Here is a 22,577-nt window from a genome sequence, read left to right as displayed (position 1 = left end):
AATGAAGGACTGTGTGTGCCCTCAAGATGGTGGGGCTCCTGTCTTGGAGAAGAGGAAGAAGTCTGTGCTGCACGCATTGGTGTATACAACAAGAAGTATTTGGCTGCTGTACTCCTACAGAACAGCACTCCATGCCCTGTGACAGTGTGCTTGTGTGAGCAACATACTTGGCTTTCCAGTGACATTCATGGTCAGCCATAGTAAACAGCCTAGAAAATGAGATTACGAAAGAGCGAATAAAATCTACTTTAGGGTTCACAAGTGGACATTATAAACAGTTTTTATTAACCTAAGATGTCAGAATGATAAAGCCACCAGGATAATTATGGTTGGTCATGGAGGATAAGCAAGAAACTTGTCCCAAGGGGACAGTGATTTTGTTTCTGACAAAGTAAATTTCAAAACAGAGGAGGAAGATGATGATCAAATTCCTTGTCAGTTTGGAACAAAAGGACCTTAAAAGTGAGTCAGAGGATATGAGACAGACAGACAGTGGCGATGAACAGGCAGAAATCAGGGCAGCAAGCTGTGCCTGTCAGCCCTCTGGGAAGTTCTTACCTGCCAAGAGTACGGATGGCTGGGTCACTCTTCTCCCAGTATAGTAGCACACTGTACAACGTAACCATGGAAGCTGTGACCCAGAGCCTTCTTTCCAGTCGACACATAAGCTCCAGGAAGAAGTCTCCAGCCTGGAAGCATTTCTTTATTTCCCCTCGAGATAGCACTAAGGCGATCTGCACATACTGTATGAAAGAGTTCAGTAGGGGCAAGAATGAGAAAGACCTGAGTACAAGTTGCCTCATGAGACATGTAAGGCAGGCACACCCCACCAAGCTCATTCAAGAAAATGGAAGTCTATCGGCAGGGTCCTCCTTTTCCCCTCCCTCTCTGTTACTTCCACCACAGCCTGCAGATGTGGGAGACCTTAGCCTGTCAGACTTGTCCAGAAAATGGCTCCCAAGATCCCATCCCCTGACCAAATAATGGAAGAGTCGGTGACTGTAGTCTCTTCTGAAGAGGTGTCCTCTGATGTGTCTGTCACTGAAAAGTACAGCAGAGAAGAGGCCTTGGCAGGCTTCTCCCCCAACCTCTCCATGCTCCATTATGATGACACTTCAGAAACCATGGCAGACAGAAACCTTTCCCTTCCCAAAAGCACATCTGGGTCCAGGAGGAGGTCAGCCATCTGGAAGCACTTCTACTTGTCATCCCTCGATAGCTCCAAGGCCGTCTGTGTCCACTCTATGAATGAGTTCATAGAGGGAAGAACAGGAAGGACCTGGGCACAAGCTGCCTCATCAGGCACATGTGGAGAGCACATCACTCCATTGTACTGCAGGAGAACGGGGGCAACACAGGCATCCCACCATTGTACCCTATGCCCCCAACCCTGCTGCCTGCCCTGCTGCCCCCAGAAGGGGATCTCAACTCCGCATCGTTGTCTCCAGGCAAACAAGTCAAAGAGACCCCTTCTGCCTCCTCATCCCCAGACAGGCTTCCTGAGGACCTGTCATCACACACTAATCCTGGGGATGTATCCCAGGAAGATGTGTCCATGTTGTCATCCTCTGATGACTTGGGGGAGGCCTCTGCAGTGTCCGCTCCAGAGAAACAGCCAGCAGACATGGTAAATCCAAGATTTGAATCAGGCACTGTCTTCCAGCAAAATAAGAAGGTGATGAGAAGACTAAAGTTGGAAGTCTGACATCAACTTTTCCCTGGCCCCCATGGACAGTCTCAAAGCAGTGTGCCAGTAATGTAGCTGCGTTATTAGTCGGGAGAAGAAGGGAGATGTTGACACCAGTTGTTTGATGCAACACCTGTACAGACGCCACCCTGAGGTGGTTGGGAACCAGAAGGACTTTCTGGGTGCAAGTTTGGCCAACTCTCCATATGTCACTTTGGCTTCTGCAAAAAGCTCCTCCAAGTTAACTGACTTGCCAGCAGCGGTAAGAAAAAACCATCAAGGTGTGTTTCCTACTAATAGCAAGAAGACCTCCAAGCTGTGGAACTTTTCTATTTGTTCAGCAGACTCAACAAAGGTGGTGTGCCTGCACTGTAGCTGGACCATCAGCAGGGGCAGGAAGCCCACCAACCTGAGCACCAGCTGTCTCCTGAGACATCTGCAGCAGTTCCATAGGCCTCTGGGCAAAGAGCTCTCAGGGCCTTCCTCTTTCCGTGACTCCACAGGAAGTTCTATGACTCTCATCCAGTTGCCAAAAAACTCACAAGTCTCATAGATGAGATGATTGCACTTGACCTTCAGCCACACTCCCTTGTAGACAACGTTGGCTTTAACAGGCTGCTCGAATACTTGAAACCTCTGTACTCTTTACCCTCCCCTTCCTACTTCTCTAGAACAGCTATCCCAGGTATGTATGACAATGTGAAACAGATAATTATGTCACATCTGAAGGAAGCTGAGAGTAGTGTGGTTCACTTCACCTCTGGAATATGGATGAGTAGCCAGACTCGTGAATATCTGACCCTTACAGCTCACTGGGTCATCTTCGCATCCGCTGTCCGACCACATTGTGAGGACCACCATTGCTCAGCACTTTTAGATGTGTCACAGATTGACTGTGACTATAGTGGAAATAGCATTCAGAAGGAGTGTTGGTGGGAAGCCTGGGTGACTTCCATTGGCCTTCAGATTGGCATCACTGTCACTGACAATCCAAGCATAGGGAAGATGCTGAGTGAGGGTGAACACTCAAGTGTGCAGTGCTTCAGTCACACAGTGAATCTGATTGTGAGCGAGGCTATCAAAAGCTAGAAGATGGTGCAGAACTTACTGAGTATTGCCCAGAAGCTGTGTGAGCGGATCCATCGATCACCCAGAGCAAGAGAGAAGTTAGCAGAACTGCAGAAAGAGTACGAGCTGCCACAGCACCAGCTGATCCAGGATGTACCGTCTAAGTGGAACACATCGTTCCACATGCTTGAACGTCTGATTGAGCAGAAGAGGACAGTTAACAGGTATCCATTGAGTGTAACTTCAGAGAATTGATCAGCTGTGACCAGTGGGAGGTCATGCAGTCTGTGTGCCATGTGCTGAGACCATTTGATGCTGCAAGCCGAGAGATGAGTGCCCACATGTCTACGTTGAGCTAGGTCATCCCCATGATCCATATCCTCAGCAGAAAAGTGGAGATGCTGTTTGGGGAGACCATGGGCATTGACACCATGCTTAAGTTCCTGAAGAAAGCCATGGCGAGCCGCCTGTCTGTCACCCTCCATGACCCCAGGTACATCTTTGCCACACTGCTGGACCCTCGCTACAAAGCTTCCCTGTTCACAGAGGAGGAGGCAGAGCAGTACAGGCGAGACTTAATCAGGGAGCTAGAAATACTGAATTCTACCTCAGAGGGCACTGCCACCTCCAATGGCTGTGACTCGGGGTCCCTACTTAAAGACACTGGCACAGAGGAGAGCCTGTGGTCACTCGCACCAATAAAGAGAGATCAGAGAGAGAAACTATCTGAAGACATGGTGCTTGCGTATTTGGAGGAAGAGGTGCTGGAACACAGCTGTGATCCACTTACCTACTGGAACCTAAAGCTGTCATGGTGGCCTGGGCTGTCTACCTTAGCAGTCTGATTTCTGGGTTGTCCCCCAAGTACAGTCCCCTCAGAAAAGCTGTTCAGCACACCCATGGATGCTGGCAGCTTTGGCCAGCCCAGGCTCATGATGGAGCATTTTGAAAAGCTCATCTTTTAAAAAGTGAATCTTCCTTTAATATGCTTTCAGTATTGAACTCAGCGATGGAGCCACCAGACTGGAATCGTGCTTCAGAGTGCTAGCTATTGTACCAGGGCTGACTTGCCTGGCAGGGCCATGTCGGACACCAGACCAAGCATCTGGGGCTACCTGCCAGTTCTCACCATAATATCCACATGTGCCTTACTCCTCCTTCAGGCCAGGTGTCAAGGTGCGTTTTCAGAAGCCCACTAGAAACAAAGTCTTGGTAATTATGAAATAGGATGATCAGGTTTAAAACTATAAAGGTTTTTTGTTTTGTTTTGAGGGGATAGTAATCTGTTTTACTAGACTGAAAGGAAGATGTAAGCAATTTTATTATGTGGGGTTTTTATTCAGTTGTGTAAAAACCACAAATCAGGTGCTGTATTTTAATTAAATATTTTAATTGCAACAAAACAGCTTTTGTGGCTGTTAAATGAAACCTGTAAATAGGAGGTGGGGATTAAGCCATCCTGACTGAACAGTTCTTAACCACAGGCTCCAAAGGTATGTCCTAGAGAGAATATTCTGGAAGCTGTTTACATTACAGAACCAGGCATTTGAAAACAAAACTGAACTTGGGCATATCATGGAGTGTCAATCACAGGGCTAATTGGTCATGAGAACGGTCCCATGTCAGGTGTTGCATTCAGGTTTTATACGGTCAGTTAGCTCAGAGATATCCTGCTTATCATGAGCCCCTTGAAATTGGATCCAAGTTTTAAAGTCATGCTTAGGACTTCACCAGTGCATGATATGACACATTTACAACAGATGGCCTGTTGATCAAATCTCCATGCCTCTGATTTACTTTTATAATAAAGCTATCTCATAAGAAGTATGCACTGACCCCTCACAGTTTGACCAGATATAGCTCAGATTCTACTTTGGGGAGGTAACTTATTGACAGGGAAAGTGCTTGTTTATTGCAGTCATGAGAAAAGCATTAGGCATTTATTCTTTTTTTTTTTCCTATGATAGGGAAGCCTCAACCATCATTGGGACATTATAGAGTCCCAAGGATATCAAAATGAAGTATCAGCTATCAGACGCTTTACGAGACTCCAAAGTTTTTGCTTATGTCTAAAAAAAAAGGGTTTCATTTTCTCATTTCAAATCAGTTAAATATTATGGGTGAAATCACTTATGTGCCTCTGACCTTTTAGAAAAAAAATGTTTTGTTGAAATACTGTATGTAGGCTCAGTCTAAATTTCTGTGGACTATGCTTTAGTGTATCTATAAAAGATGACCTTGGATTCTGAAATTAAACTTTATATTTGTGATTTTCAAAAAAAAAAAAAAGAATGCTAATACTGAACGGAAAAATGCTATTAGACTTTTAAGGCCAGATCTGCACCTATTTATAAATGCATTAAAAATACTGTGGGTATTGGATCTAACGTGATCAATGCTGCTATGATATTACATGCAATTACCAAAAGTTTGAGGGCTCAGAATGTCCAATTCATTGGCTATGGAAGACCAGGTTATGTCCTAAATATGTAGGCAATCAGTTCCATAGAATAATATTTTCTATGATGACAATCTAAGGAGAAAGCTTCATGACATAAGTAAAAAATGTGGAAAGTGCAGACTCAGGACTCAGATCATGCAGAGATATACAAGGCAATCCCTTACAACCATGAATTACTGCCTAAGGGGCTTTGCTCAGGTCTCACCAAAAATCAATATGAACCATTTGTTCCATATTAGCCAAGGAGAGCCTATTCTAAAGAGCAACTAGAAAAACTAGTGTGTGATATGACAGAGAGTACTGTTCTACTCTCATGGATAGAACAAGAGATTTTGAAGGTACAGGAAGTCCATGTTTGTTAAAGTGCTATAAATGATTAGAGACAAAAATTAAAATTACAATTAGGTGGAATTGATATTGAAAGCCTAGTGGATATTGGAGCAAGTACAACAAAAGTTTCACAAGGTTCTTGAAATCCAAATTTGCCACTTCAAAAGGTATGTACAAAGCTCCTGAGACAGTGTCTTAGGTGAAACAGAGTCTAAAATGGGTTAAATGTATAGGACTAGAATTTTAGATTGGAAGATTAAGGCCATATGATACAAACATGTGGGATATTGAGAGATGGCTCAGCAGTTAAGAGCACTGACTGCTCTTCCAGAGGTCCTGAATTCAATTCCTGACAATCCATAGTAGCTCACATCTACCTGTAATGGGATCCAATACCATCTTCTGGTGTGGCTGAAGACAGCTTCAGTGTACTCATACAAATAAAGTCAATAAAGGTTAAAGAAAAAAAGGTACAGGTGGAAAGTCTTGCCACAAGGAATATTGAACAATCACTGTTTTTTGTCAATATTTTGTATGGCAGCCATTACAAATAATGTGTAAACAGTTTCCTCAGTCTATAATTTATCACTATATGGATGATATGTTGATGGGTAGTTCTAATACACATACCTTAGGGAAAATATTTGTTGAAGCACAGATAATTTTGCTTTGTTGGGTAGTTTAAAGCTGAAAAGTACAAAGAGGAGATTCTGTAATTGATCTAGGACATAAGATAGGTCTTCAAAACCCCGGCCACAAAAGTTACAGATAAGAAGACATCAATCATGCCAGGTGGTGGTGGCGCAAACCTTTAATCCCAGCACTTGGGAGGCAGAGGCAGGCGGATTTCTGAGTTTGAGGCCAGCCTGGTCTACAAAGTGAGTTCCAGGACAGCCACAGCTATACAGAGAAACCCTGTCTCAAAAAAAAAAAAAGACATCAATCGCAAGCACTTAATGATTTTCAAAAATTGCTAGTATATATTAATTGTCTACAACCCATAATTGGATTAACTACTCAAGTTAAGAAACTTATTTCAAATCTTACAAGGTGATTCAACCTTAAATAGTTCCATGACCACATAAATCATCTAATATATCTACCAAAGAGACACTGGAAATATAAACCGAGTTACAATCCTGTTAGCACAACAAGGTAATTTTCTTAACTATATAAAAAAATATATTGGTTTTTCAAGTCAGAGTTTTAAATATGTCCCTGAAATCCTCCTCTATAATGTATTATTTCCATAGTATCAGAGGAACTGTGGAAATGAGTGTGGCCTCGGGCAACTCTTATTGCATCCCTGAGGGGAAATGTTGAGTGGAGTTGGGGGAAAATGAGTTGGGGGAAGTGAGCAAGCATGTGTGTCCACATTCAGGTGTGGTAAGCATGGTTTCTCCCTGCAATCTCTGTGCCAATAATGTCATCATATTGTGCCATAGGAGGAAGGACATATGTAACCTGAGTTTCTAAATATGGTAAACCTCAGAGAATTTTTTTAAAGAGAATATTTAATAATGTCAAGGCTGGTTGTTTAGAATCCAACCAATTTTAAATTAATAAAACTGTCTACAAAGGATTTTTACTTGCACTTTCTAAAATGTTTATTCCCAAACATGAAGAAAGTGGCAAACACCTTCATTTCTTCTACTGCTGTAGTTTCCCCACCCATACTCTCTCTTATTTTTATACTTATTTATGTACTTACATATTTTTGGGACAGGAACTCTGTGTATAACAACCATTGGCTGTCTTGGAACTGATTGTTTAGATCAGGCTGAACTCCTTGATATCTGCCTGCCTCTGCCTTGCAATGCTGGAATTAATGATATGTGCCACCAGGTCCTGTGATTTTTTTTTCTTTAGAGGGGATTGAAATTAGCCCAGGATGACCTGGAACTCACTCTGTAGCCCAGGCTTTCCTGAAACTCAATATGAACCTTGAAGTTCCTACTTTCCTGCCTGGATTACAGGCATGCCCTTACATTCTTCTGACAATGCTTCCCAAGTGAGGGGATTACAGTCTTTAGGTAACTTATTAGGTAATATCCCAACCAAGTAAAAGGTAAGGCTTCTTGTTGGAAAAAGTGTTGAGTGCCAAGGGGAAAGTGCTAGGGATAACAGGGAACAGGGCACAGGAGAGGGACAGAGGCTTGCTGCTCACCCATCCCTGCCCACTGGGGTGATTTCACCAGAGAGAAAGGGGATAGACATGTTCAGTTCTGAGTGACAGAGATGTAGATCTGTTATTTTATTGTGTTCTTCTGTATTTAAATCATTCTAAAAACAAGATAAAATGAAATATGCATATCTAAAAACAACCAAAATCCTTACCAGGGGGCTGAAAGTGTGTCTATAAAAATAATAAACAGCTTTTAAATCACCCTTCTTTAGATTTGCAGAACCCACAGTGTCTGGTAATCTGTATATCACATCAGAATCTTAGGCTGCTTCTTTTAATCCTGTACATCAAAGTACACACCCTGTCAGTTTTGTACACTTCTGTGAGGTTTGACTTACAGAGAAGAAATAGGTTGTCTAAAAAGAAGGAAAGGGAATTTTGCTTGAGAGCCTGATGTCAGACGTTCTTCAGTGAGGTGCAGAGGTTTGTTCTTCCTAACCAAATCCTGTCACATCAACCAGAGTTCTAATAGAAGATTGCATCAAAGACAGAATTTTGCCTTTATGTAGTGCATGCTGGCTTTCCATGAACACCTCATGTAGTCCATCTTGATCTTAAACTCATTAATCCTTCCCTCAAATCCTCTTGAATCTGTCTCTCTAATTCTGGGATTATAAGCATGTGTCTCTGTGTTCAGGGCTAACATCTTCCAACTTTAAATGGCTTGCTCTTCCTGATGTTCAGAGTCAGTAAATGATACATTAAGGTTAGGGATATAGCTCAGTGGTTGAGCTCTATGCCAAGCTTGCTGAAGACACTAGGTTCAATCCCTAGTGCCACCAAGAAAAAAATTAATCTTTCACAAAGCAGATCATAGAACCATATCCATTCCCTTGAAGACAGCCATAAAACCTAGAAACCCTGTTCAAAACTTCCCCTGCCCTTTAGGTTAGGATTTGACTTTCCTTGCCTTGTAGGAGGTCATACAATCTTCATTCTAGGAGGGGTTCTGCCCAGTCCCACAGAGATGGACCTCTACACAGATAGAACAGGAATTGAAACAGACTTGCCTTGCTAGTTCTTCTACCCAATCATTCATCAGTAGGCCATAAACATCCCTGTCCAGTCACATCTGCAGTAAGCTGTTCATTTTTGGACAATTAGAAACATTAAAGATTGGCAGCTGTTCTTAAGTATTTGAGACTCCATTTCCAAAGTGTCCTGTGTCATTTAAAACTTTGATTACATAAACCCATCCCACTTTCACTTTCTGTGCTGTCTGTTGTTACAGGAATGTGAACCTTAGAAAGAAGAAGATGAGTCTTACCCTCATACATGCCTCTGGACAGTCATTATAATGATTTGTTTTGCACTGAGGCAAAGGTTTGAAATATGATTCTGTGACACACATTTCTTTAACATTTTTTGAGGCAGTATTTCACTGAGAAGTTCTGGCTAATGTTGAAATCACCATGTTGATCAGGCTAGCCTTGAACACGCAGAGCTGCACATGCTTCTGCCTCTCAAGTGCTGAGATGAAAGGCAAGCACCACCATACCTGGCTAACAACCTTATATTGTCCATATCTAGTTCTCTGTAGTTGTCCATACACACACACACACACACACACACACACACATAAATTGATAAATTAGTTAATTAATTAATTAAAATAAAGTATGTTAAAAGAAGACAGAAATTAAGTGGAATGCATGACTCTGAACTGGACCTCTGTAATAAAGGACAATATTGCAACAACTAGAGAAGCTTCAGTGGCACCGGGAGACTAGATGCCATTGTGCCATCAGTGCTCATTTCCTGCTCTTGATTGTTGGGTTTTGGCTATACAAGAGAATATCCTTATGGGAAGTTTACACTACTACTTGCACTGCTGAGCACTAGGAAGCATTTGTAGGTAATGGAAAACTCTGCAATTGACTCTCAAGTGCACAGGAAGCCTAGGGGAGGGGAAAGAGCAGTTTACTTATCAGTTATGGTTGTTTCAAAACAAGACTTGTAAAACACAAATTTAATTTTCAAATATGAAAGCATAGATGACATGCTGGGTCCTGGGTTACTGAAGGGATCAAGGAGTGAGCTTCCCTGACAGCCACCATTGCACCTGCAGTGAGGAAGGGGTGAAAAGATCCTTTATGCAATTGCAACTGAGCCATATGTTTTCTAGAGTTTCCAGTTGTTATCATTCATTGTTGAGTTTCTACTCTGAACCATGAACACTGTGCTCTCTTTGGCAGCATGTAGGATAAAAATTGGAATCACACAGAGATTAGCATGGCCCTTGCCAAAGATGACATGACAATTCATGAAATATTCCATATTTAAAGTAATAATCTAGGAAGTAAAGGTCAACACAATACTGAGTAATGATGGAGGAAAACAGTTATTTCAAGAATACTTCTTTATTGATGGCTAAATTTGTTTACAAGAAGAAGAATCAGGACACTTTAGAATTTGCTGCTTAGAAGTAGGACAGCTCATCATTCCTGGTTTTGTTAGTCTGGTATCCACTAAGTTCCAAAACATTTTCTGGAGAAATCCTTCTGAAGACCTTTATGTGGAGGAAACAACCACCACCAACATCCATCTGAAAGACATAAAAGAAGAAAAGAAGAAAGAAAAAAAGAAAAAAAGAAAGAAAGAAAGAAAGAAGGAAGGAAGGAAGGAAGGAAGGAAGGAAGGAAGGAAGGAAGGAAGGAAGGAAGGAAGGGGGAGAGAGAGAGAGAGAGAGAGAGAGAGGAAGGGAGAAAGGAAAGAAGGAAGAAAGGAAGAAAGGAAGGAAGGAAGAAAGGAAGGAAGGAAGGAAGGAAGGAAGGAAGGAAGGAAGGAAGGAAGGAAGGAAGGAAGGAAGGAAGAAGAAAGTTAGTTAGTTCACATGGATCTCAATTGTATCCAGATGAGATATGCCAAGCTCTCCTGAAACACCACCTTTTGCCCAAGGCAACACCGGTGAACTGATCATCCATCAATCCTTACTTTAACAGAGAGAACATCAAACAGGATGGCAGAAAACATATATCTTAGACGTATTATTAATACCCTTTTTAAAAGATTTTGTTCAATTTTTTTTATAAATGTCTTGCCTACTTGTATTTAAGTGCACCACATATATGCAATGCCTGAAGATGTCAGAAGAGGGTGGTACATCCCCTCAACCTGGACTCCGAGATGGCTGTGAGCTGCCATGTGGGTGCTGAGACCCAAACCTAAGTCCTCTGCAAGAACAGCCAGCACTCCTACTAACTTATCCATTTCTCCATCTGGATTTAATTTTTTTCACTTTATATTAAAATCTTGGCACAGATTATATCCCAGAGTTACATTTTATTTCCATGATGCCTGGAACAGGAGCAGAGGGCAGCCAGTGTTTTTGGGTGATTCATTTGTCTGAGTTCGAAGTTGGGACAAAGATTTACCACCAAGTTTGATAAGGAAAAAGAAACTAAGATTTGATTTGGAAAATATGGAATATATGGTCCCTATATGTCTGTTGTGTTACAATCTACTTTGTGACTACCCACCAGGCTGCCTCCTTTGTAAAGTTAAGAAAGAAAGAAAGAAAGAAAGAAAGAAAGAAAGAAAGAAAGAAAGAAAGAAAGAAAGAAAGAAAGAAAGAAAGAAAGAAAGAAAGAAAGAAAGAAATCGAAGAACCATCAAGGTAATAGGCCCAGTGGGTTTTTGTTGTTGTTGTTGTTGTTGGTTTTCCTTGGTTTTGTTTTATTTTGTTTGGGATGGGGCATGATCCTGGGACCTAGACTATCCTGATTAAGAATTGCCACTTTGTTCTTTATCAGAACAATAAAAGTTTTGTGTTCTAGAGTTGACATTGTGCTCTGATATCCCTCCCTACCTTAATCGTCAAATGCTACTAACCAAAGCATACTACTATATATGACACTATGGGTGTGTAAATGCATGCACATATCTGTGCTTCTTCATGTGTGTGTGTGTGTGTGTGTGTGTGTGTGTGTGTGTGTGTGTGTGTGTGATCACACTGACTTCTTAACATAGAGCTGAAGAAAGCTTTGTATATTCACAAGGTAAAACAAAGTCCATCCAATGGATTGAGGCAGGGAGTCTTCCACTTACAAGTGTCTTAATTACAGATCAGTGGTAGAAATGAAGCTACAGTTGGGGCAACAGGAAACAATCACAACAGTGCTAGAGAGGTCAGGGTTTAACCTTAATGAAGTAATTTTGTCCAGCGACGACTTGAGTTTTATACTCAACAGCTTTGAACACTTCATATTTCTCATTGGTTTTCTCTTCAAGCAGTGACTTAACCTTATGAGGAGAAAGAGATGATGTTAGGGCTAGGTTTACCCAGTGTATCTGAACCACAAATCTGGGAATCTCATCCTGCTGAGAGTGCTCAGAAATGCCGATGTGCCTGGACTGGCTGCTCAAGCCTCTAATCCCAAAACTTGGAAGACTGAGGCAGGAGGTTATTCAAAGAGCAGCTTGAGGTCTATAGAAAATTCCAGGCTAGTTGGAGCTACCTATTGACTTCTGCCTCAAAAATCAACACACACACACACACACACACACACACACACACACACACACACGGAAAACAAAACAAATAAAATCGTCATGATTTGCAATGAAGGACCACAATAGGTATGTCTACATTTGATCAGTAAATACAAAGTAAACAACAGTTTGAGATTTTTCTCTTGTCCCCCTCAGATCATTCTAGGGATACAGTAACCCCATTTGGCCTGACACTGTGTGGAGACCCAACAGACCATATCCTGGAGGAATAGACTGAATTTCCTGACTTAACAAGGGCTTTCCATTGTATGGGCCCCATGGTTTTTTCTCTGCAGTGGGGATTATTGCTGTGATTCAGAAAATGCTTCCTAAAAGTACTGTTTCTCTGCCTCCCAACACTTTAGTGGGAGTTGTCCCCTCAGGCTGTCTCCTGCAAGACAGGACAGATGAGTGACATCTGGGAGCTGAGCCACCACCCTGTACCTGCACACCTGACAGTAAAGGGGTTGGCAGCAGTGCCTAATGTTCTTTTTGATCTTAAATCTGTGATCAAGAAACAGTGCTTAATTTTTATTTTATAACACTCCATATAAATATATATATATATATATATATATATATATATATATATTTCCCCTACACTATTAATTTTGAGAGAACAGAGACCATTCCTTTCAGCCCTTTATGTAGCTCCTACAGTTTGTAGCCTGATGATTGACACCTAGGAGATACCTGGAAAATGTCCCTATGAGATGGTTCTTGGCTGTGCATCTCACATGGTGATATAAGCTGGAGAACCTCACTTCTACAGAGACAGCAAGTTTACTGCATTTCCTCCCCTGATTCCTGCAGAGCTCCCTGAAGATGTGGTCTACAGATGGTGTAATTATCAAGATAAGCCCTTCCAGTAGTTTCCGAACTTAAAAATTATATGATCAAAGTATGTTTTATGTATTATTTTTAGGAAATCCTCAAAGATCTAATGAAAATATCATGTTCAAAAATTACCCTAGCTAGGCAGGATGACACACTCCTATAGTCCTTGTTGCTTGGAAGGCTAAAGTCAAAAAGACGTTACTTTAACATTTGAGGTTTGTACCACTCTGAGAAATAGAAACACTTTTATTCACATTATTTTAGTTAGTTCTTTTAGCTTTTGCTTCTTATGGGTGAAATGGAGGACTTCTCCTTGGCATTTTATCTTAAGGACTGAGATCATCCAAGTCTTCTAGGATGCTTCATATATCTAATCCTACAGAAAAGTGAAGTAGTGGGTAGGAATGCCCACACTTCCAAAGACATTGGTAAAAAATGTGGACACACAGGCCTGTCTAGCCCTCTTCAGTGAGATCTGCATTTAATCTGCAGTGACAGATGACTCATGTGCACATTTCAGTTTGAGAACACCAACTTGATGTGAAGATTCTAATGAAAATTTAAAGATTTAATATTCCTCAGAAATAATATGCTCCAAGATATTTATTGAAATAAACCTATGAGTGGAAACTATTTAGCCTTAAATATTTAGTCACTGAATTTTAGGACTCTAACCCCTCTAGAATGTTCAGTACCCTAAGCATGAAGGCTCCAATCTGTTCTACTCATATAAAATCTGATGGTTCCTAGCATGGTAGCACATGCCTATAATCTCCACCCTTGAGAAGTTGAGGCAGGGGGAGTGACTTGAGTTTGAGGCTAGCCTGAGTTACCTACTTGCTAGACCAGATGGCAGATTGGAACCTATCTTTATACTTTGCATACATTTCTTCTTTAAAAAGATGTAACACAATACATTTTATGTAGCCAATAGTTACCAAGATGTATTAACTTGCTAAAAACATTAGGTTGTATTTTGACTGTGATGTTTTGATGGGCATTGCATCCACCGATCAGCTCAGAGATCCTTAAGATCTTTAGGAACCCCCATATATCATTTTTAACTAGTGGGACTGGAAAATCCATCAGTAATTAGAGCTCCAGGGATCAGACATGTTGAGATGTGGAGACCATCCAGCATGTATACAACATCATCTACTGGGGAAACTGAGGCTGCAGCGAAGACTGTGGCTCGGCCAATTTTACTATAGGGGTGTTAAAATTCCTCTGAAAGGCTTAATGTTCCACTTTCAACTGTATAAATGTCTGAACAAAACCCATATATTCCTGTTTTCTGCCATTTCCCACACTGTTAATGTGGGGCCAAATTATGAATCAAATGTTAGAAATTTGGTTTGGGATCTAGCTTTTTCCTCAAGCACATTTCATTGACTCACCTTGTCAGCAATCTCCTGGATTTCTGGTGTGGCAGATCTGGCCCGTGACAAGCCTCCAGGCATCATCCTGATGAGTTGCTTCTTTGCTCGATAGGACACTTAGAAGAAATGATCAAGCAAGCACAAAGAGTCAGGGTTTTAAAGGTATCTGTAAACTCCTCCTCTAATGTAGTATTTCCACAGTATCAGAGGAACTGAGAAATGAGTGTGGCCTCAGGCAGGTCTTATTACATTACTTAGAAGAAATGCTGAGTGGAGTTGGGGGAAATGTGGTGGGGGACATGAGTAAGCATGTGTCATAATGTCATCCTGTTGTGTCATCTGAGGAAGGACACGTAGAACCAAAGTTTCTAAATAAGTTAAATCTTGAAGACTATAATGGATTTTTACTTGCAACTTTGAAAATATTTATTGCCAAATATGAATAATAACATGGCAAACACCTTTATTTCTTCTACTGCTATTCTTTTTCTTGTTTTATGTTTTTGTTGTACTTGTTTGTTTCTTTGTTTTTTGAATCTCTGTTCCTCTGTGAAACACCACCAAGCTATCCTGGAATTCAGACTCTTTTCAGACTGGCTGCAAACTCACAGAGATCCCCCTGCCTCTGTCTCCTAAGTGCTGGGATTAAAGACATGCACCACCACGCCCATTAATTACATTTTTTGGAAGAATTCTCATGTAGCCCAGGCTGCCCTGGGGCTCACTATGAACCTTGAGCTTCTGGGTCTCCTGCCTCTGCCTGCAGAGGGCTAAGGTTACAGGCATGGCCTTGAATGTCTGATTCTTCTGTCTCTGCTTCCCAAGTGATGGGTTTACAGTCAGTAGGTAACTTATCAGGCAATATCCCAACCATGTAAAACATAAGGCTTCTCATTAGAAGAATTGCTGAGTGTCAAGAGAGTAGAGCTAGGAATATCAGGGAAGAGGGCACAGCTAAGGGACAGAGGCTTGTTGCTGACACACCCCTGCCCATTGGAATGATGCTACCAGAAAGAAAGGGTTGAAAACATGTAAGTTTAGAGTTACAGACTCATAGATATCTGTTATTCTATTGTGTTCTTCTGTATTTAAACAATTCTAAACATTAAGATGAAATTAAAATATATATATTTAAAAACAACCAAAATCCTTCTTACCAGGGTACTGAGACTGTTTTAAAGAAAAACAAAGAAAGAAGTCAAATAAATTATCTTTTTTCACAAGTACAGAACCCACACTGTCTGGTAATCTAAAAAGAGAATCTTTTTAAAAAGAATTATTGATTTATTTTATGTGCATATGCATACTATAGCTGTCTTCAGGCACACCAGAAGAGGGCATCCATTCAGATTATAGATGGTTGTAAGCCACCATATGGTTGCTGGGAATTGAACTCAGGACCTCTGGAAGAGCAGCCAGTGCTCTTAACCACTCAGCCATCTTTCCAGACCCAACATGAGAATCTTAGGCTTCTTTTAATACTGTTTATCAACTGACACAGCCTCAGTCAGTTTTATAGATTCCTGTGATGTTTGACTTGCAGAAAAGGAATATGGCCTTCTAAACAGAAGCAAAGGGAACTTGGCCTGAGGGTCTGCTGTGTGTTGGTATGTTCTGATGCTTTGGTGAAGAAGGAAACATAGCTATGTGCCCAGAATGCTGCAGACACATTGCAACCTTCATTTTCTGCCCTCTGCTTCCCCTATACAACCTCTTTGAATCCTATGAGTTGGCCAAGATAGAACTTTGTGGATGAGACCCCCCCCCCTTTGCTTTCATGTCCCCAAGCAGTGCTCCTTGGGTAACTCCTGGACTCCTGCCTACTGGGTGTCATCTTATAAACATTAACCTTCAAGCACTGAGAGAGCAGGACTTTAGTAACCATTGGAACTTTGGCTTATGATTCCATGGTAAGTCGGTCATGATGGGGAAGGCATGGCTATAGTTGAGAGGCAGCTGGTCTCATGTGTCTGGTGTCAGGAGGCAGAATGACAAGTGTTGGCTCTCAGCTCAATTTCTCATTTTTGTTCATTCTAGGACCATGGTGTGATGTCACTTATATATAAAATGGTTCTTCCCACTTTTAATGACCCAATATTGAACATGCTACAGTGAAGTACATATTTGTATTCACCAAAGACTTTCTAAATGTATCCCATCTAGTTGGCAGGATTAACAGTCATTATGGTCAACCAGAGTTCCAAGAGATGATTTCATTGGACACAGAACTTTGATATTATGCCACCCAAGCTTTCCTTGAACTCCCCATGTACCCCATAATGATTTTGAATTCATGATCCTCTTGTATCTCTCTCTCTCAATTTCTGGGATTATAAGCATGTACCTCTATACCAAGTGTTAACAAACACCATTTCAAAGTGGTTTGTCCTTCTAAATTTCTTTCCTGATGAAGAGATTCAATAAATGACACATTAAGGTTGGAAATGTAGCTCAGTGATAGAACTCTTTGCCAAACTTGTTCAAGGCACTAGGTTTAATCTCTAGTACCACCAAGAAAAAATAGTCTTTCCCAAGGTGACTCATAGAACCTTTCCCTTGAAGACGAACATAAAACCTAGAAACCTTGTACAAAACTTCCCTGCCATTTCATGTAGGTCTTGACACTGAGCAGGCTGTGTATCCTACATTGTCTAGCAGTAAGTCATAAAATCTTCATTCTAGGAGGGGTTCCATCCAGTACCATAGAGATGGTCCACCTCAAAAACAGACCAAGGTTCTAACCAGATCAGCCTTGCTGGTTATCCTACCTAGTCTTTCACCAGTAGACCATAAACCTCCCTGTACAGTCACATCAGCAGTTAACTGTCCATTTTGTGTGAAACTAAAATATTGAAAATGGGCAGATGTTCCTTGGTTTTTGAGACTCTATTTCCAAAGTGTCCTATGTCATTTAAAATATTGATTATTCATAACTGCCCAACATTTTTTCCCATGCTGTCTTTTGCCATTGGAGTATGAATCTCAGAATGAAGAGGATGTGTTTTACTCTATTGTATGTCCACACATGACATTCATTATAATGATTCATTTTAAAATATGCTTCATTGACACACATTTTTAATTTTTTTTCTTTTTGTCTGACAGTGTTTCAACTGAATTGCTCCAGGTGGTATGGAACTCACTATGTAGATCAGCCTATCCTTGAACTCACAGAGCTCCACATGCCTTTATAGCTCTGAGATTAAAGTCCAGGGCCCCCCACACCTGGCTGACAACCTTTGAATGTCAACATAGACTTTTCTGTAGTTTGCCAACCTCAAGAACCAGGCAGCCATTGTGTTCTCAGCTCTCAGCCTCTCCGGTGTGATTCAGCTGATGTTGCAGATTGAATAAGGGAGATTCCACCAAGTCTTTACTATGTATACCTACATCCCACTGGGTCTTGTCCCCTTGAGAACTCTGACTGATACACTATCCTTGCTGCATTCTCCTCCTGCCTGGTTAAGGGCACTGCCATCCAACCAGTTACCTGCTCAGTCTGAAGTCCTTTTCTCTGCTCATGGTAGTCAAGGTGACCTTTTGCAAAGACAAACTGGATGATGTTATTCTCACTGATTTAAGAAGAGAAATGGGGAAGAGAGAGAGAAACAGAGAGGGGGGGGGGAGGAGAACACAAAATCCAACCACTCACAATTAAAACTTGGTTCTCAGCCTTTGCATAACCTCATCTAATGGTAGTTTCCAAAATGGTTCATTCTAGATGCTAACCTCATTCAATTCTAATGAGACACTTCAGAGTCTGTGCACTTAACACTGCAAGACAGAAGCCCTTCTATTTGGGTTCTTATCCATCTTCTAACTACAAATATTGAATGTATATGAAGGGATGGAAAAATAAACTTGAGGAGAAATGTTGAGTGGAGTTGGGAGGAAATGAGTTAGGGGACGTGAGCAAGCATGTGTGCACAGAACTCAGGTGTGGAAATCATGGTTCCTCCCTGCAATCTCTGTGTCAAAAATGTCATCCTGTTGTGTCATAGGAGGAAGAACATGTATATCTTGAGTTTCTAAATATCTTAATGCTTGAAGAGTTCTCTAAAGAGAATACTTAAAATCAAGGCTGGTTGCTTAGGATCCACTCAACTTTATAAAGTTAATTAAACTGTCTACGAAGCCAAGCAGTGGTGGTGCATGCCTTTAATCCCAGCACTTAGGAGGCACAGGCAGGCAGATTTCTAAGTTCAAGGACAGCCTGGTCTACAGAGTGAATTCCAGGACAGCCAGGGCTATACAGAGAAACCCTATCTCAAGGAACCAAAAGAAAAAAAAAAAAAAAACTATCTAAGGTAGGTTTTAACTTACAGTTTCAATGTTTATTTCCACATATGAAGAGTCACATAGCAAACACCTTTATTTCCTCTGCTGTGGTTGATTCTCTTGGGGTTTTATTGATGTTGTTGCTGTTGTCCTTGTTCTTATTTTGTTTTTGTTTTTGTTTTTATTTTATAGTTGGGGTTTCTCTGTTTAACAGCCTCTGCCTATTCTGGAACAAACTCTGTAGATCAGGTGTTCTCTAACTCACAGAGATCTGCTTTCCTCTCAGTCCCAAGTGCTGGGATTAAAGACATGAGCCACCATTCCGGGTGATTATATATTTTTAGAAGGGCACGCTTGTACCCCAGGCTGTTAAAGAATTCACTCTGTAGCCCAGGCTGTCCTGCAACTCACTATGAACCTTGAACTCCTGACTCTTCTGCCTCTACCTACAGAGTGCTGGGATTACAGGAATGGCCTTGAATGTCTGACACCTTCTGCCTCTGCTTCCCAAATGATGAGTTTATAGTCAGTGGGTAACTTATCAGGTAATATCCCAACCATTTAAAAGGTAAGAAGCCTCTTTAGAAGAATTGCTGGTGTCAAGAGGGAAGAGATAGGGATAAAATATAATAGGGCACAGCAAAGGGACAGAGGCTTACTGCTTACCCAACCCTGCCCACTGGAGTGATTCCACCAGAGAGAGAGGGGGTAGACAGGTTCAGTTCTGAGTGAGAGAGACATAGATGTCTGTTACTTTATTGTGTTCATCTGTATTTTAAACAATCAAGAAATCAAGATAAACATGAAATATGCATGTCTATAAACAGCCAAAATACTTCTTCACAGAGGTCTGAGACTCTGTCTTTAAACAACAACAAAAACAGGGGGGAAAACCCTGCTCAACCACCTTTCTTTAGATTATAAAACCCAGTGTCTGGCAATCTCTGTATAACATCAGAATCTTAGGCTTCTTTTAATCCTGTACATCAACTGACACAGCCTCACTCTGTAGATTTCTATGTGGTTTGTCCTAGAGAAAAGAAATCTGGCCTTCTAAAAAGAAGTGTAGGGAACTTGGCTTGAGAGGCTACTGTGGAATGTCTTAGTGAGGTGCAGAGCTTTGCATCTAAGGTCTTTCTAACCAAATCTTCTCAAGTTGACAGGATTAACAAACACAATGATCAACCAGAGTTCTAATAACTGATTTCATTGAAGACAGAACTTTTCCATTATGTAGCACACATAGGCTTTCTTTGAACTCCTCATGTAGTCCATCTTCATCTTGAACTCATGAATCTGTCTCTAAGATTCTGGGATTATATGCATGTGTTCCTGTGCTAGTGCTAATATCTACCAACTTTAAATGGCATGTTCTTGTAACTTTCTTTGCTGATGTTCAGACTCAGAAGATGACATATTGGAGATGTAGCTCAGTGGTGAACCTCTTTGCCAAGCTTGTTCAAGGCACTACATTCAATCACTACTATGAGCAAAGAAATATTCTTTCAGAAGACAAATCATAGAACCCTTCTCTTGAAGACAGCCATAAAACCTTGTTGAAAATTTCCTCTGCCCTTTTGTATAGGTCTTGAACCTGAGTAGGTTATTTGACCAGACTTGCCTGGTAGTGGGCCATAAAATCTTCATTCTAGGAGGGTTTCTACCCATTACCATAGAGATAGACCTCCTCACGGCTGAACCAAGAATCTGAACAGACATGGCTTGCTGGTTCTCCTACCCAGTCATTCACCAGGAGGTGACAAACCTCCCTGTCCAGTCATATCTGCAGTTATCTATTCATTTTGGGTCAAACAAATGCAGTAAAGATGGACACCAGGTTCTGGGTATTTGAGACTCCATTTCCAACGTGCCCTGTGTTATTTAAAACCTTGATTACAGAAACCTGTCCCACTATTTTCTGTGCTGTCTGTTGTCATAAGAGTGTGAACCTTGGGATGAAGAGGATGAGTCTTACCCTCCTGTTTCCCCTACATGTCTTTCATTATAATGTTTCATTTTGCACTGAGTCAAAGAATTGAAATACCCCTCTTCGACATACCTTTCTTTAAATGTTTTTTCTTATTTATGACAGTATTTCACTGAGTAGTTCTGGCTGCTATGGAACGCACTACGTCAATCAGGCTACCCTTAAACTCAAAATGTTCCACATGCTTTTGTCTCTAAAGTGCTGAGATTAAAGGTCAGGGCCCCCACAACTGGCTGACAACCTTTGAATGCCAATATCAATATCTCCTTAGTTTGCCATCCTCAAGAATCAGGCAGCTACTTGGTTCTCAGCTCTCAGCTTCTCAGGTGTGATTCAGCTGAGGTTGCAGTTCTAATAAAGCTGACTCAACAAAGACTTTATCATGACTTTATCCAAGATTTTATATTTGAGTCCCTCTGGTTCTTTTCCCATGAAAACTCTGACTTATATACTGTTCTTGCTGGAGTCTCCTCCTGTCTGGTTGAAGGCACTGGCAGCCATCCAGCTAGCTACACAATACAGAAGCCAGAGTCGTACTTTACCTACTCATTTCCAGATATTATTCATCAGACAAAATTGACCTTTCTTGTTAAAATTAATCCGGAACCTTTTGATCTCCTCATAGTAGTTAGAGAACCACAAACTGGATGAAGCTATACCTCTGGATCATTCACCTCTGATTTTTCTCACTGATTTAAGAAATGGAAAGAGAGAGAGAGAGAGAATAAAAATCGAACCTCATACAATGCACTGTTAAGCCTTGGTGCTCAGCCTTTGCCTAACCTCATCTCAATGTAGTTTCCCAATTGATACATGCTAGTTTCTGAGCTCATTCAATTCTAATGAGACATGTCAGGCTGTTCTCCATTCAGAGTTTTTGCACTTAATACTGCAGAAACCTTCCTTCTTGCATTCTTATTCATCATTTCATTACAAATGTTGAATAAATGAACAAATGGAAAGATTATTTGCTTGATTTAATTATTCTACACTCTATTCAGAACCTGAAAATCACTTTCTACTTCATAAATTATTGGGATAACCCACATATATTGCATTTATTAGCTATGAGAAAGTGTGCCCCTTTTGCTCTACTATGTTCGTAGCAGCCTTATTCATAATAGCCACAAACTGGAAGCAAGGTAGATGTCTGTAAATCAGAGAATGAATACAGAAAAAGTGGTTCATTTGTACCATAGAATACAATTCAGCTCTCCAAAACAAGGATATCATGAATTTTTCAGGTAAATGGATGGAACTAGAAAATAACATTCTGAGTTAGAAAAAAACAGACTGAAGAAGCCATGCATATGAACTCACTGATAAGTGGATGTTAGAGAAAAAGGGCAGAATATCCAAAATACACTTCATAGACCCAAAGAAGGTAAACCAGAAGGAAGTCTAAAATGAGGATGTTTAAATCCCACTTAGAAGGTGAAACATATTAGTCATGGGAGGCACAAAAAGGGAAGTATCTTGGTGGGAGAGGGGAGGCTAAGGGGAAAGGGAAGATAGAATCAGGTATGGGGAGAGACAGGAGCAAGGCACAGTGAGCTAGGAGAATGAATACAAATATGCAGCTACTGGAGTTGGAGGTTGGTGTTTAGGGTGGGGGCCGAGGGTGGGTTTGGGGTGAGAGAATCTCTAGAAAGTCCCAGAGACCTGGGATAAGCCAGGCAGACTCCCAAGATTCTGTGAAGGTAACCTTGACCAACATGCTAAACAGCAGGTATACGAAACATAAAGAGACCACCTTCACTACCCAAACAGAACCCTCAAAGTAAGGATGGGGATATCAACCCACCTACAAAATTTTTTACCCAAAATGCTCCTGAATAAAAGAAATACAGAAACAAAAATGGAGCAGACACTGA

At 41.1% G+C, this 22,577-nt stretch overlaps 1 protein-coding gene, 1 non-coding gene and 1 pseudogene across 3 annotated transcripts; 2 read left to right on the top strand and 1 right to left on the bottom strand.

The window, feature by feature from the left end:
* The first annotated feature begins 335 nt into the window (after positions 1–335).
* LOC147000631 (zinc finger BED domain-containing protein 4-like) lies at positions 336–3,756 on the top strand (annotated as a pseudogene).
* Positions 3,757–9,910: 6,154 nt separating this feature from the next.
* Positions 9,911–10,014, top strand: LOC115030309 (U6 spliceosomal RNA). The gene has a single exon (XR_003835895.1). It is a non-coding gene; the product is annotated as a U6 spliceosomal RNA (small nuclear RNA).
* A 136-nt stretch (positions 10,015–10,150) lies between these two features.
* Positions 10,151–17,465, bottom strand: LOC110288346 (cystatin-A-like). 2 transcript variants are annotated; one of them, XM_021154716.1, is made up of 4 exons: positions 17,446–17,465; positions 14,457–14,523; positions 11,872–11,973; positions 10,151–10,276 (listed from the first exon to the last, which is right to left on the bottom strand). In XM_021154716.1, the coding sequence occupies exons 1-4, from the start codon at positions 17,463–17,465 to the stop codon at positions 10,151–10,153; spliced, it is 315 nt and encodes a 104-aa protein (XP_021010375.1). The 2 variants fall into 2 exon arrangements, with proteins under 2 accessions (XP_021010375.1, XP_021010377.1); XM_021154718.2 differs by lacking the exon at positions 17,446–17,465 and having other exon boundaries at positions 14,457–14,534.
* Between the last annotated feature and the right edge of the window lie 5,112 nt (positions 17,466–22,577).

This window comes from Mus caroli, unplaced genomic scaffold, assembly GCF_978045245.1.
Source record: "Mus caroli unplaced genomic scaffold, Mus_caroli_1 scaffold_17, whole genome shotgun sequence".
NCBI classification, from domain to species: domain Eukaryota; kingdom Metazoa; phylum Chordata; class Mammalia; order Rodentia; family Muridae; genus Mus; species Mus caroli.
The sequence above is the reverse complement of the archived record's forward strand: the minus strand, read 5'-3'. Positions and strand labels throughout refer to the sequence as shown.

Excerpts from the sequence above, each read along its gene's own strand:
- LOC110288346 (XM_021154716.1), bottom strand. The coding sequence starts at position 17,465 with ATGTGTGGACATACAATAGA. Across the intron at positions 14,524-17,445 it reads ATGTGTGGACATACAATAGA|GATGATGCCTGGAGGCTTGT; the intron begins GTAAAACACATC and ends GCAACTCATCAG. Across the intron at positions 11,974-14,456 it reads TCCAGGAGATTGCTGACAAG|GTTAAGTCACTGCTTGAAGA; the intron begins GTGAGTCAATGA and ends TCTCCTCATAAG.